The sequence below is a fragment of the Aedes aegypti genome, chromosome 2 (genome assembly GCF_002204515.2).
Source record: "Aedes aegypti strain LVP_AGWG chromosome 2, AaegL5.0 Primary Assembly, whole genome shotgun sequence".
Classification (NCBI taxonomy): Eukaryota; Metazoa; Arthropoda; class Insecta; order Diptera; family Culicidae; genus Aedes; species Aedes aegypti.
This window is the reverse complement of record NC_035108.1, coordinates 110308404-110324505: the sequence shown is the minus strand read 5'-3', so window position 1 is coordinate 110324505 and position 16102 is coordinate 110308404. Positions and strand designations below refer to the sequence as shown.

Here is a 16102-nt window from a genome sequence, read left to right as displayed (position 1 = left end):
GAAAAAGTTTGTTATAAATTTCGAGAAAAAATTGAATCGAGTCACTTTGAGTGTTTTTCAAGTTTTACAACTGCAGAAAACTTTCATCCGATTCTTCTTTTATTTTGCTATTTTTTAGTGATTGGCGAGTTATTTTTACAAGAGTTGATTTGAATTCGTTTCCTTTTGGATGCGCTTATGAGCATTTCTTCCTAACGATTTTTTTTTCTTTCCGCAAATGTAGTAATCAAGTAGTAACAACAATCAACTTCGAACTAAATGTAACATTGGATGCGTTACGTGTAATAAGCAGAATATTTTACTAGTTAAATAGATTTCTTTTCATTTAGCTAAATTCAACAACGGAATGCAACAATATTTAATTATAAGGTAACTAAAGTGTAGCTTATTTTCTTGTTTGAAGAGCTTCGAATTTCATACCATTTCGTGATCCTTCTAAAATTCTTACTCAAATCGTTCTAGAAATCTGAATATGCTGCTATTAGATCATTGATACTGTTGTGATATTTAATTTGGAGTTTAACACTAATATGCATAGACCAGTGCAATGTAATCGATTTTGGTGGTCATGCCGCAATCTTCCAAACATGAGTTGAAATATTTTTTAATAGACTCTCGGAATCTCACAAAAAGGATGTTGCTAAACCTAAGAAGTAGTATAAAGAGTTTTTGGAAGGTTGCTGAAAAATCGTTATCTCCAATAGACTTCGTAGGCATCGAAGTTCAAGAGTTTCTACTCAATCTATTTGGTATCTACATGAAATTGTTTCATACGAAGGTTTCGTCATCGTATTCAGCTGTAAGGTTTTCCCGAGATGGATAGTCGATCTGTAAACCTAGATATTGGATGTGTTAACCCGTATCGGCCTAAACTGGGAGGGAGAAACAGATACGGAATTTCTGTACGTCAAAGTGAGCCCGGCTCACAGTGACAGCTCTTAATTAATGAACAAACATGATAAAAGCGCCTAATAAATTAAAATAGTTATTTAATTTGCGTTTATCCAACTCGGCGAACCTCGTTTCCTAGTACGAAAAATTTCGTTTAAGCTGGATTATTTCCAAAAAAAAAACAAGCAAACATTTCAACAGAAACTACGTGGGCGTACATCCATATCCATATATCATTTCAGAATTATTCAATCGTGTAGGCTGCGACATAGTAGTATCTACGAATGTCACAAATCTATTCGTTCACATCATACATACTCATATTCCCTTCTGAAGGACAGAACAGGTGCGTACAATAGCGGGTTCTGCTGCCACCTCTATGAATGCTGGACGATCCGTTCCCAAACAAGTATTGTCAGATCGGTTTGAAAATGCAGTTCGCCTGAAATGGATTTTTCTCGTAAGCCATGCGAGATACCCTTTTTCGGAAGTAGGGCGTGTTAGAGTGCATCCGGATGCGAATCGAATGCACCACTTCCGAAGTTAGGTATCTCGAATAGATTCTGAGAAAAATCTAACTTCAGCGAGAAACTTATTCTAACTTTTTATCGCGCCGACAATATCATCAGACTTTTATCTGGATCGCACGTCACATATAAAATCAGATGCTATGGCAGAATAGATTGGGGTATTTGGCTGACGCCTTCCAAACAGTACCGAAAAGTGCTACTTTTTAGCACCGAAAACAGTGCTGAAAAGTAGCACTTTCAGCATTTGTTTTTTTTTTGTAGGAAATGCAGGCCATTATGTAGTGCATCTTATCAATGAAAAGTTTATTGATTTGATACGGAATCGCAAATAATAGTTTACGGAACAAGTTGCAGTTGAGTCGTAATTACGACGAGTGCTGTAAAAAAACGAGTTACGTACAACATTGTTTGCAATTTCGTAGAGGACCACTTGAGGGTATCAGAAATTGTATCGGAATGCAATCACCATTATTCTGCAATTTATGAAAAATTGTTGTGTTATGATTCATTACGCAACTCAAAACAGTTGCGTAATGAGAAAGCGTTGCGTAATGAATCATTACAGCACTGATTTCAGTTGCGTAATGACTATTCCCGCACTGCATACTTCAGTGCAGGAAAGTAGGCCTTTTCATGACAGATTGGCGTGATGAAAAACAGCCTATTACGATGAGGAATTGCAAAAACATATTTTCGCATTTCATCAATCGTGACAAAAATTTAATGAGAATCAATTTACACTTATTCAAAAGCAATGTCACGAGTGAAACTTTTATTCTGATTGAATATAAACCATTAGAATACGCATCTTTTTACTTTTTCCAATAAAAAAGCGTGAATCAATTCACGCTTATTTAAAAGTAATGTCACGAGAGAACCTTTTATTCTGATTGAATATAAAATATTAAAATACGCATCTATATATTTCTTTTACAAAAAAAAAAAAAAAAAAATAAAATGCATAGAAAACTATGGTCCTTTTTCCATATTTTTCCGAAAACATCGAATGTATACAACAAAAAAACTAGCGATTTCAATCAAGTCTGCCTTGATTGTTTTTGGCAAGTTGGAGTTATCTTGCAGTTTGAAAAAAAAACTATGTTTTATATTTCGTGTGTAGTCACACACGTCAAGTTATCTTTATTTGCTTGCAATGACAATCTAATTTACATAAATAATTAAGATTTGCTATTCAACATTATAATTGAAGAGTTTTGCACCGTTTAGAATGTACCGGATGTGGCCAATCGGGCTTAATTACCGGTAGAATCGGCTATAGATTTGTTGGATACTAAGGCTGTGAACGTTTCACCAATTCGTTTAACTTTTAGTTAAAATTTGACAGCTCGATAGTTATTTCCCCTCCGGTTAGAAATAACCCTGCTCTGGAGCATCGTTAAACTTGACAGTTCGAAAGTTATTTTCTGCTCCCGTGAATTTGAGAATAACTAACCATCTGCCAACTTAGTTCTGAAATAACTACGCGACTGTCAAAGCTCAAATGGGTCGACCGCGATGTTCAATTTAACCATTTGAGGGGAAAAAAAACTATCGAAATGTCAAATTTTAACTAATAGTTAAACGAACTGGTGAAACGGTTCACAGCCTAAACCGTTCAAATTCTCGAGAAGTAGATAACAATCATAACAGTTCACAAAAATGTGTTCCCATAAGCTTGGCACAGATGTTTAGATAAAAATTGACTTTTTTTTATAGTAATTGGAGGGTCCAGGAACTCAAAAATGATCATATGCAGGATCAATCAAATGCAGGAAACATGGCTATTAGAGTGGTTATTTTTGCTCCACACCGCTCATTCGATTCTAGATCAAATTCTGAGTGTTCTACTAAAAATTGAGATCATTCGAATGAAAGCTGAGACTACACAAGCCCTTTAAAGTTAATCCCCAAGAGCACATGGGCAAACACTAACACCGGTTGAATGAATTGCATGCTTTTCCCATAGCAATTCACATACATTCCAACCTCTTTTTACGATCGTTATTTTACCGACGGTTCTTTTTACGACCACTTTTTTACGACCGAAATTCAGATTAACGACCGTTTTCATAAATGAGCAATATCTTAAAAAGTATTCAAAATAGAAGGTCATGATGTTCAGCAAATATGGTGATCATTGAATTGCGGAATTCTGCCACTAGGTGGTGCTAGTGAGCATAGAAATTTTGTTTTCCGGTTATCTCAGGATCCTGATCACTTAGAAACATAAACCGTTTCCCTACGCTTCCATTCTTTCATTATTATAGCACGCCTTTCCTTACGCCTGATACATAGGCAGTCTGCTAACCAAACCAGCAAGCCTCTCTGCCATAAAAACTATCCCAACCCTTCACCCGTCCCCAAACATGGAAATCTAGTGATCATGACAAAATCAATGATGCATCGCTATTGTTCTTTATCCTGCGATCATAGCAACAACGATTAACCTTTTGTCGTTAAAGCTTGATTTGCTACTGACAAGAAAAGGAATCGCCTATCTCGATGCGCGGAAAATTTCTTCCAAGAAATGGTCAAGAAAATCACATTTTTCTGATCGCAGTACGCAGTTGAGAAGAAATGTCACTTCAAAGGGGGCTCTCTGTAGGAAATTTCTTGACCCATTCAGTCAAGGAATTTCTTTACTTTTCTTGAGCAAAACAGCATACTTAGCTTAAAGCTTGATTTGCTACTGAAAAAAAAATCGCTAAAGAAATTTCTCACCGATTCCTTGCAGAAATTTTCTCCAGCGACTCCCATTTGAACTGACGTTTCGTTTGAACTGCGTACTGCGATCAGAAAAAAGCGCATTCTTGATCGATTCCTTGCAGAAATTTTCCATGCATCAAGATAGGCCTAGAAATTACTTGTCAGCAGCGAATCAGGCTTAAGTTATCACAACAAACTACGCTCCGCGAATAATGCATCGTTCTGCATGTGCGCTAGCGATTAATCGTTCGCAAGTGAAAGTTTTTTTTTATTTTGAGGATTTTTTCATTTTTACTTGATGTTTTGCCCTCGGATATGTTTCTTATGGTTCTAAGATCATTTTGGCATGGACTACGCAAAAAATAATAGCTTGAATGCGCCATAATTAAAGCTGATTGCTACTGGTAACATTATCCGACAAACTCTTTGTCCCACGACAAGCAATGCATCGGATGCTTCATATATCGGTTCCACGCGCGCGTAGTGAGGTGTTCAAATCATGATACTGCAAGAAAAACGGCCCTCTTTGACCGTTCCAATATCGTGTTGTTTGTCGCTAGAGACGATTTTTTTTTCATCCTTGCCCTTCCCGCATGAACTGGCGTAAACGTAGTGGTATATACGGTCTACCGTTGAAGCCAGTTGAATGCATCATCAACTCCTTCCCTTCCCCTCATTGGTCTGCATTCTGACGTGGCAGGCGCCATTGTTGCCTAAAAATAGAAGATCACCAGCACTTATACACTGAGGGTGTCTGTTAACCCCAAGCAGTCATCTGGTTGGTTCCTTGTGTAAGTGCATCTGATCTGGCGATACTGGAGTAGCAACCACGGGCGGCCAATCAAGCTCAAGCTCACTCGCTGGTGATGACAAATAAGTTAAATTTTCAGCACAAACGATTGTCTGGTTCTCTAGATTTGAACTCTTGAAAATTCGAGGTGTGGCTTCGATTAATCTTAACCTTAATTGCTGAGTCAGTTAATAACTGAGAAACAAGCTCTGCCCCAGTGAAGACGTGAAGGTTGTTTTTTCAACATAAGCCATGTAAGCGTTTAGGCTACATTAGATATTACAGAATTGCCCAGCACGAAAGTGGAAGACAAAAAAAATATACAAGGCTGACTTCGCATACGCTTAAAACAATTGTAGTTTAGGAATCACTGGCGAAAAGTGCTTAAGAGGCAGAAAACACCTTCAGAGAGCTAGATTGAAAGCGGACTGGAAACAACGTAAGCTGGTGTTCTGGCATGCCAGGGCCGCGTTCCTACGGAAGAAAGCGATGTGGAAATCACAGTGCTATAAGGAGTTGCACCAGGATCCAGATGCAAACGCCTTGGACAACGTCCATCGGATAGCGAATAGTTACATACCCGACAAAAGTTGATGCTGCAACGATGCTGCATCGTGTTGAGCTATGGGAATATTGGAAGCGTTGGTAAGCTTCTGAAGAAGGTCAACAGACTGATGGTTCTGTGAAATTACTTTCAAAAATTCGTTCAATGTTGTGGACTACGATGTACGTGTGCTGTTAGCACTGAAAATGAAGAATGGAGTCGAGATCGTCAGCTGCGCAGCTAATATCTTCTTGCGATAACTGGCAAGACTGCGGAAAAGGTAGAGATGCTGACTACGGATTCCTGTGAAATCTCAACAGCTGAACAGTTCGGTAAAATAAATTAACGAAGGACGGTAAATTTTTACAGTATTCGTTAAAAAATCACCGGAATCCGTTAAATTCCGACGAAGTAACGGTGTTTTATTTCACCGAACTGTTCAGCTGTTGAGATTACGGGGAAATTCATCGTAAGAACTTAGTATGTAAGATATAAAAGATCTGAAAATGATAGCTAATATTTACTCCTGTTATACCATTTTGCATATCATATTTAGCTTTTGTGAGATCTAACCAATAGCAGCGAGCTATTCTTAAATCTGTAAACATCAAATTATGCTATGGCTCAAAAGTTTCAGAAATAAAATTTTGATATTTTATCTTTTATATCAATCAAGTCAACATCACGTTTTAATGGTCAACACTTCGCTTCTGCCCTGGGAGATCTACAGAAACATGAATTGGAGCACTTTGATATACCAACGTTTGGTGATCGAAAGGTGGGAGCACTACTTTGATGAATGTCTGAACGGCGCTGAGAGAACAGGCAGTGAGGGTCAAGACATGTCGCATCCAGAGTGAGTGAAACACTGTTTTTTTTAGTGGAGATGTGTTTTAGCATTGTTCCTTTAAGGTGAAGATGCATCGAAGCCAAGCCTGGAATTTTCATGTGCACACATTTAGATAACCTGACAACAGTTTTGGCTGAACATTTGATCGATTGCTCACCACCATACCAGCGAGTGACCTGCACAAACGATTATCTGGTTCTCTAGATTTGTGCTCTTGAAAATTCGAGGTTTGGTTTCGATGCATCTTCACCTTAATGGCGCAATCTATTATTTCTTATAGGATCCTCACATGCCGGTTGTTCAAAAGTCCGTGATGCGATGCAATACGATTTTCAACAGATCCAATCAATTTGTTTGCTTTGCGGATAATGAACACATTTTCGACAAAATATTCACATACGTGACAGATCTCTACAGCCTCTTAATACGTAAAGCAATTCCGGAAAGATGATGATGTTGTTTGAAATAGTGTTTCCACGTTTTTTCCACTAAAAACGTAAATTCATGTTGGACATAACCACAGCTGATCTAGAATATTTTGAAAAAAAAAACTCAATGTGTTCCAAAAATAATAATGCACAACGATTTGAGTCGTATAGTTTTACGATAATGATAACAAATGGTTCTCATGCAAATAATCCTAGGGAGAATTATAGTAGAATATCACGATGAATTGGTATGAAATTCAGGGCGACTACAAGTATCTCGGTAATTAATCGTGCGTCAGAAAGGAATGTATAGTTTGTAGATATAGTTTCCTAAAATTTCACATCGCAAACATAAATAAAAATCCAACTATGGATTTGGCCAACACTGTAACCAATTGTTTGCGTCATTTCCATCTACTTTGGCCTCTTCCGTTCTACTATGGTTCATATCGAAATTCGTCGTTCGTTAGTTTACTTTTGTACAAGATGATGAGATTAGTTGATTCTATAAAACTTGTTTTTTTTGTGAAGCACATTAGTAATCGATAACAAAATGTGTATAGTTTTTTCCTGTTTGCTTCAGCAGACTTGAGTTTAGTTAGTTTTAAAAATCTTGTGAAATCGAGTAACAGAATTTGGCTAAATAGTTTCAATGGTTCTATAGCAGCAGTTATTGTACTAAATATAACGCTTTTGTTTTACTTTTTTCCCCGTTGAAGTGGTAATTAAAACGTTTTCTTATTGAAAATTGAAAGTAACAATCAAAATTTAGCTATAGTTGTGAAAGTGTTGTGACTTGTTCGTATTTTTTTGTTTTACTTGGAAGGATGCTAACCAGTGGTGAGTTTGTTCTGATGATTCACTTTTTGAATGTTCCTTGGACTCGGAGACCATACTCATCAGTGGTAAGTGACATCCGGATTGAAAGCTCTCAGTATTTTTCTTTATTACCGTATCTATTGAAAGTTTGTCTTTGCGTATGGATTAATCGTCACTTGGATTTCCGTTCGTGCAATGTCATAAAATCCATTTTTCGCATCTCACGTGAAGTTAGGAGGCTGTTATGTGAGGTGAGTGGGGCGAAATTCAAAATGCGATACACAGAAATGACCCCTAATTCACAAAGAGGACTCAATTGCCATTAACGTGCCACAGCTGTCCTAATAGCAGAACACTCGCTATCAGCGCCCAGCTCGATCCGACCAGCGACGATCCTCGGCCACATAGTTCGATAATACTTTCCTGTAGGATATAAATATAGTCAGAAACTAATATCATTTAATATTTGAAGGAAAAAACACTCACATTCGCATGCTTATTGATGCAGGTGAGCGGTCGCCTCCGTGGAAGCTCAACACTGCGAGCTTTGTGACATGCCAACGTCGCATTGTAGTCGTGCTCGACGGGCCACGTGGTGAGCACTGGGACGTGCGAAGGCAGCGGACACAGCGTGTCCAAAACCAGCAGGATCAGATTGCTGGATGGGATTGGCAGTACCACGTACGGTCTGGAACAAAGGAAAAATAGAATTTTACTTTGACGATTACTGAGTTTATGGACTTCTTCATAATGTGATATATGGCTTTGAAAAACAAATCAATTGAACTTGGTTCCGTAATGCCTAAGAGCACTTGAGCCTTCTTAATAATCTATTGAGTAAAACAAGTTTAGAATGAAGATTGAAATTGTATTTGGATTTGGATTGGATTTGGATTTGGACTGGATTTGGATGCGAATTTGATGGAGATTGGTTTTGCCTTGAATTGAGTAGGTATCTATCTACTCAAACAAACCCTACGAACCTTTCACACTGATGAGCATCCTTCCGATACACGGTCGGATCGACATCGTTGTTGATCTCGTACAGTGTGATGACATGATCGCAAGGCTCCGGTCGCGTTCGATTGATCAGAACCTTGTTGAACTCTGGCTCCTTGTACCGACCGGCTGTTGGATCCTCAAAATCCGGATCGGCCATCGCGTCATACTGGTTATCGTACGGTACTGAAAGAACAAAATCGTTACTTATAAGATTTCCTACACGAATTAAATCGTTGTTTTACCTTCGTCGTAGGCTTGCACGATGGTAAAAAATATCTGCACTATCAGCCATAGGACGTATGAAACAGCATTCTTCAGGAACCACCAGATAATCTTCAAAGGCTGGAAGAAGAGAAATCCGTATTACTGTCAACTCCAGATATTACCCTAGAACGAACAACACGAACCGTCTGAATGATATTGGCCATGTTGATGATGTTCTTCCCCACGAAGCACACCGCCTGATAATCGTAGATGGTGACGTTCTTAAAAATCCCATCATCGAGCATCCGCTGCATGAACGCAGGCTTCACCTCCCCGAAGAACGCCCCAGTCTCCTGCAGCTGTTCGCTGATCACCACGAACCCGTTGTTGTCTATCACGTAGCACTGGTAGTCCCCGGTGAAACACGTCTTCTCGCAGCTGTGATCGCTATTCGGCCTGCATTGGCTAGTGATGTTTTTGAACAGAGTGTACATGGCCGAGTGGTGAAATTGGAAGCCAACCACGGCCACCGGTGTCTCCTTGCCGCCCTCGGTATGGAAGATTGCATTGCTAGCCGTCACCAGGGTGTCGTTCCGATTGCCAGCATCGAACGGAACCGAGTAGACGTAGCTGTTCTTGTCGTCGTCATCCTTACCGTTGCCGTCTTGGCTTCGCTTGTTCTTGTTGTTGTAGTACAGCTCCACCGCGCGCTTGTACCAAATTTCATCGATCGCGCGGTTGTGCGTTTCGCTGAAGTCGGGTCTGTGGGAGTGGAATTGTATGTGTTAGATAATCTCTCGATTTCTGTTACGATTGTGAGCATTGACACAATTTAAAAAACTGCACAGCGTCTTTTTTGTTTTAGAATCATCTCAACAATTTTCAAGACGGGTTTGGTGGCTACCGCTTCTGCTTCATAAGTCCCTTTCCTCATACTTTGTAGGTGTATCTTTCACTTACTTCTATTATTGTTCACTCTTAATCTATTACAGTTGATCTATTCGTTCATAGCATTTGCTAAAAGCAGAGACGGACAAAAAAACGTTTCCGTACGCTTTTTTACGTCTGATACATAGGCAGCTTGCTAACCAAAAGCAAATCCTCTTTGCCATAAAATTACCTTACCCCTACACCTCCCCGCATAAACTGGCGTAGATGCAGGGGTATATCCGGTCTACTGTGGGAGCCGGTTTGATCATCATCAATTTTTTCCCATTCCACTCATTGGGGTGTATTCTGACGTGGCAGGCGCCATTGTTGCCTAAAAATAGAAGATCACCAGCACTTAAACACTGAGGGTGTCTGTTAGTCTCAAGCAGGCATCTGGTTGGTTCCTTATGTAAGTGCAGCTGATCTGGCGATTCTGGAGCAGAAACGACGGGCGGTCAATCAAGCTCAAGCTCAAGCTCAAGAATCATTTCAATAATTCTCAGGTAGATTATCACTCATAAGCTAATCTTTCCCGAGCAATGACATTTTCTTCTTACGGGGAGAGCAGAGCCCAATTTTAACTTTTTTTAATTGAATTTTATGAGTGATGTTTATAATGAAATTCTTGTCAAACTCATAACGAGAGCTTCAACAAGTTCTTGGCAACGTACTTGGTGGTTTCTACGAAATGTTTGGCAGATTTCTGGCAATATCCTCGGCGAAATTCTTTCAAGGTTCTTTGGCAAATCTTTTTCAATAACAATATTGATGGTTCTTGTTGAAATACTAACAATTTTTCGAGTAGATTTCACATGAGATCTCAGGAGTATTCGTGGGAAAATTTTGTATTGAGGCGAGAATCTAATAAACATACTTAGACAGAACGATTAAAGATTTCTGAAGAGAATTTTGAATCCTTGTTATATCCTCTCAAATCCCGAAAGTCATAGTTAACTTGACAGTTTTTTTTCGCCTGGATCGTTGATTGACAAGCACCAGGTGAAACTCATGGAAAGATTTTCTGTCATGATTCTAGTTGAGCTCTTTGTGGATTACTTGTGATACTTTTTGAAATCTTTTATGACGGAGGAGATGAAAGATTCTACATGGAGCGGTGGGCCAAACTACAGTGTTCCGACGGGAAAACTCGGTACCAGAATTGTCGTGCTGAACTTAGTGTGTGATTTCTGAAGCAATACCTCTGCGATAATTTTCTAGAGTTAAACACCTGAAAATGAATTTACTTTCAGGGGTCTAGTGAATATTTTAGGGTAGAAAATTTTTTTGACTACACTCAAAATTGTTTTTACCTAAAAACCATATTAAAAAAACTTATTTCCCGGGTTTGTGCGTCTGTGAATAAAAACTGAAGGCTTTGACATGTAGTTTTTGTCGGCATGAATTTACTTCTAGAAGTCAAGTGAACATTTTTGAGCAGAAATTGAAATTTTTTATAACACTCAAAATATTTTTAACCTAAAAAATTACGAAAAACCCGAAGTTTTGATTTACAGACAAAAAAGCTCAGGAATGATGAGTGTTATCGAAAATTCATGTTTTACTCGAACATGTTCACTTGGCTTTCACAATCATTTCATGTCGAACAAAGCATATGTCATCAATTTAAAGTTACAGACAAACGGGTTAAAAAATAACGTTTTTCGTAATTTTTTAATTTAAAGAGATTTTATACCATTACCCGGAATGCAATTTACCGTAAGATCACTTACCGGAATGTACCATTACCCGGAAAAACCATTTACCGGAATTCACCATTTACCAGAATGCACCATTACCCGGAAAGCCAAATCTTCCAATTTCAACGACATTTCTCAGTACATTTGTGTACAATTTTTATTCTCTTTCATTAATGCTCAGCACAATTTATATCACGCTAACCATGAACATTTTTGACTCTCTCGGTTTCCAAAAACACTTTTCAAAATACATCTCCAAACAGCTATGGACCAAATATGTTCTGCTTCTCAGCTGTTCTAGGAGCATTTCTACAATTAATTGCTGAGAGCTTAAGTCAACCGACCATTTTTGCATCCGTTCAGTTTGACAAGTATGTAAGTATTCTAGCTCTGAAACGTCGACAAATTTGCCAACCAGAAATAAATTTGAACCAGCGGTATTCAATTCTACCAACCTCATCTTGATCTTTCTAAATAGCTTCACTTTGCCGCAACGTATTTTACGATATCAAAAATTTGATTGAACATGTATTTATTTTTGCGATTTAATTATAAATGAATCGCCTGATATAGATCGGAAATGAAGGCTATAAAACTAAAAATTACAGGTAAGGAAGAATGAAAAACAATATTTTTGTGATACATATTGGAGGCGAAATATTGAGGAGGTCAATATAAATCGAAAAAATTGCCTAACAAATAAGGTAGGGTGCATTTGAGTAAATTGAACATCTCAGAATTGTAAAATGGCTGAAGTTATGATGGTTTTCTTATTCCCCTAAGTTAAAACAGTTTAGATTCCAATTATAATATTGTATCAAAATTAAAATAAAAACACTAATCTTGCGAGGGAAGTGACATACAACAGTGCAATTCTCATTTTAGCTTTATGGTTTAAGGAAAGCGATTTTCTCCGAAAGTCATAACTCTGAATGGCTGTACCTCGAATTCAATGCCAGGGTGATAAAGTAGAATGAACAATAAGCAATAAGAAGAAGATATTTAGTCATTTTTGAAAAAATTGCATAACATTTTGCCAAAAATGCCGAGATTGGTGGAATTTAAAAGAACCGCCAATCAAATAAAGTGAATATCAGATGACCCGAAATAGTTCATTCTAGAAAAAAGGGTATACGGGGGATTTGCATTCGGATGATTGACGTTTGCGGAAATGACATTCGCTGAATTGACACTCAGCGAAAAGTAGCACAACCAATCGTATTAAAAATTCTAATCATTGCTTATTTATTAATATTTCGGCACTTGGAGAACCGAGGGCCGAATTTTAAAAGTAAAGTTACATAGTTGTAGCCAAATTTGGCCAGTTCAGCCAAGCCAAGCAGCAAAGATAAGTTGAAAGAACAGCTTATTTAAAAAAAAGGGTGAATCACCAATGAAATGCAAATTAATGAAGATGGTGCATATTGACATGATCAAGTATGAAGATAGGCTCCTTTCCGATGCTTATGTATTTTGAAGGAAGAACACCCCTTGTCCATTATCGTTGGTGATCAGTTTAAATATTTTTTAGTCAACATACTGACCTGAACGACCATAAAACGGTTAAAAGCACGTTAATGAAAAAAGTCGAGAAATGGGATCACTTAGGGGAATTTCTTCAAACGTTCGTGATTCCTTTCCAGAAAATGAAATAATTGCCTAAACAGTTTTTGTATGAACCTCATAAGTAGTTCATTGTAAATTTCATAAAAGATTTCTGTTATACTTACTGGAGAAATTCATGGAAATCGGACCGATGCAAATTTCTGGGGCCCAGATAGCCGTAGCGGTAAACGCGCAGCTATTCAGCATGACCATGCTGAGGGTCGTGGGTTCGAATCCCACTGGTCGAGGATCTTTTCGTAAAGGAAATTTTCTCGATTCCGAGGGCATACAAGTATCTTCGTACCTGCCACACGATACCTACCTACCTTGATACCTTGATGGCTACAGCGTAGCATCACGCCATTGCCGGGCGTATTGCAGAGCTCCATCTTCGTCGGTCTTGGGCAAAACTTCTCCAGTTGCCCCGAACGTTTAGGGTCGCCAGGTCCTCTTCCACTGCGTACAGCCAGCGTATTCGTGAACTTCCCCGAAGCCGCCGACCTCTACCTGGTTCCCAGCTGAATATTATTTTCGAAATTCTTTCTTCCGACATTCGCACAAAGTGACCACTGAAGTTTGCCGTATTTTACACGATTGATAATATTCGCATCTATGTACACTTGATACAACTCGTGATTCATGCGTCTGTGCCACACACCGTTTTCGAGTTTCCCACCGAATATTGTCAGCAGCACTTAACGCTCGAAAACACCGAGAGCTTTCCGGTCTGCCTCTTTCAACGTCCACGCTTCGTGCCCGTAGAGAGCCACCGGAAGAATCAATGTTTTATACAGGGCGAATTTTGTTTCGGTTTGCAAGCTGCTGGACCTAAGCTGGTTACGTAGTCCGTAAAAGGCCCTATTCGCAGCCGCAACACGTCTTTTCACTTCGCGGGAAACGTCGTTGTCACATGTCACAAGTGATCCAAGGTAAACAAATTCTTCAACAACTTCAAACACATCCCCATCAAACACTATCTCAGCACTTACACCACCGTACCTGACTCTATCTCTACCTGCAACCATGTACTTCGTCTTGGTAGAATTGATGGTCAGGCCTATCCTCGCTGTCTCCCTCTTCAGAGGCACGAAGGCCTCTTCCACTGACCTGCGATCGATTCCAATCAGGTCTATATCGTCCGCAAAGCCAAGGAGCATGTGCGACCTTGTGATAACAGTGCCATTTCTTTGCACGCCAGATCTCCTAATAGCACCCTCAAGTGCAATGTTGAACAGTAAATTCGAAAGTGCGTCTCCCTGCTTCAATCCGTCTAACGTCACGAACGAGGTTGACACCTCGTCTGCGGTCCGAACACTTGATTTCGAACCATCCAGTGCTACTATCAGCCTAATTAGTTTCGCCGGAAAACCATTTTCAGACATTATCTGCCAAAGCTCATTTCTTTTCACTGAGTCGTACGCCGCCTTGAAATCAATAAACAGATGGTGAGTCTGCAAGTTATACTCCCGGAATTTGTCTGGGATCATTCGCAAGCTAAAAATCTGGTCCGTTGTCGAACGGCCCTCACGAAAACCAGCTTGGTATTCGCCGACGAAGGACTCCTCGAGCGGTCTCAGTCTGTTAAACAGGATGCGCGACAGAATTTTGTACGCCGAATTCAGCAGGGTAATTCCTCTGTAATTGGCACACTCCAGTCTGTGCCCTTTCTTGTAGATAGGGCGGATGAGGCCATCCAACCTGCCGGTGGGCAATTCTTCGTCCTCCCATACTTTCAGAAGTACTCGGTGGATCGACTGGTAAAGCTGCTCACTTCCGTGCTTGAGAAGCTCGACCGGGATCTCGTCCTTCCCAGCAGCCTTACAGTTCTTCAGCTCGCTGATAGCCTTTTTAACCTCTCCTATGGTCGGTGGGTCCACAGCTTGATCGTCATCATCTATGTTCATCCTGTTCCTCGCTACATTTCCATTCTCACCGTTCAACAATTGCTGAAAGTGCTCCTTCCACCTGGCAGCCACCGCCGTTTTATCGGTCAGCAAATTCCCTTCTCGGTCATTGCACATGGCGGGCACTGGTACGGTATTGTGCCGCACACCATTGACCGTTGCATAAAATCTCCGCATATCATTCCGGTTCATGCTTTCTTGTGCGTCAGCTACCACACTTTCTTCGTGCTGCCTTTTCTTTCTGCGGTGGATTCGCTTTTCTTCGGCTCTCGCTGCCCTGTACAGCTCTCTGTTCTGTCGGGTACCGGCCACAAGCATACGGCTTCTGGCGACATTCTTCATGTCTGTCACCCTCTGGCACTCTTTATCGAACCAGTCGTTCCGTCTTCGTCGTTGACCAGTGCCGATCACTTCCCGCGCCGTTGTTGTCACAGCTTCGTGGATAGGGTCCCACAGGCTGTCGACGTCTCCAGCAACGTTGACTCTTCCCAACTTCTCGTCTAGTTGCTGACGGTACTGCGCAGCTACCCCATCAGTCGACAAACATTGTATATTGAAGCGTAGCGTTCTGTGTGTTGCGGAACTCGTGACGCTGGATAACCGCGCCCGAATTTTAGCTACAACGAGATAATGATCTTCTTCTTCTTCTTCTTTCTGGCATTACGTCCCAACTGGGACAAAGCCTGCTTCTCAGATTAGTGTTCTTATGAGCACTTCCACAGTTATTAACTGAGAGCTTTCTTTGCCGATTGACCATTTTTGCATGTGTATATCGTGTGGCAGGTACGAAGATACTCTATGCCCTGGGAATCGAGAAAATTTCCTTTACGAAAAGATCCTCGACCAGCGGGATTCGAACCCACGACCCTCAGCATGATCATGCTGAATAGCTGCGCGTTTACCGCTACGGCTATCTGGGCCCCAACGAGATAATGATCCGAGTCGATATTAGGGCTCCGGAAGGTCCTGACATCCATGACATCTGAGAAATGTTGCCCATCAACCACCACGTGGTCTATTTGGGAGCAGGCATCGCCACTCCAGCGTCACCATGTGTGTTTGCGGTTATTCTTTCGTGCGAAGTAGGTACTACTGATTGCCATCCCTCTAGCAGCAGCGAAGGTTACTAGTCGCAGGCCATTATCATTGGTAACGGAATGAAAGCTTACCGTTCCAATGACGGGTCGGGAGAAATTTTCTTT

At 40.2% G+C, this 16102-nt stretch overlaps 1 protein-coding gene across 8 annotated transcripts in view; it reads right to left on the bottom strand.

Moving 5' to 3' along the window:
* Positions 1–7074: 7074 nt before the first annotated feature.
* LOC5567755 (voltage-dependent calcium channel subunit alpha-2/delta-3) overlaps positions 7075–16102 on the bottom strand; it is a 118585-nt gene continuing 109557 nt past the window's right edge. For all 8 annotated transcript variants that reach the window (XM_021841923.1, XM_021841916.1, XM_021841917.1 and 5 more), the window contains 5 exons: positions 8968–9526; positions 8803–8902; positions 8542–8743; positions 8045–8246; positions 7075–7981 (listed from right to left, as the gene is read on the bottom strand). In XM_021841923.1, the coding sequence (XP_021697615.1) occupies positions 7871–7981; positions 8045–8246; positions 8542–8743; positions 8803–8902; positions 8968–9526 (1174 nt within the window). In that variant the 3' untranslated portion in view covers positions 7075–7870. The remainder of the gene's footprint in view (positions 7982–8044; positions 8247–8541; positions 8744–8802; positions 8903–8967; positions 9527–16102) is intronic.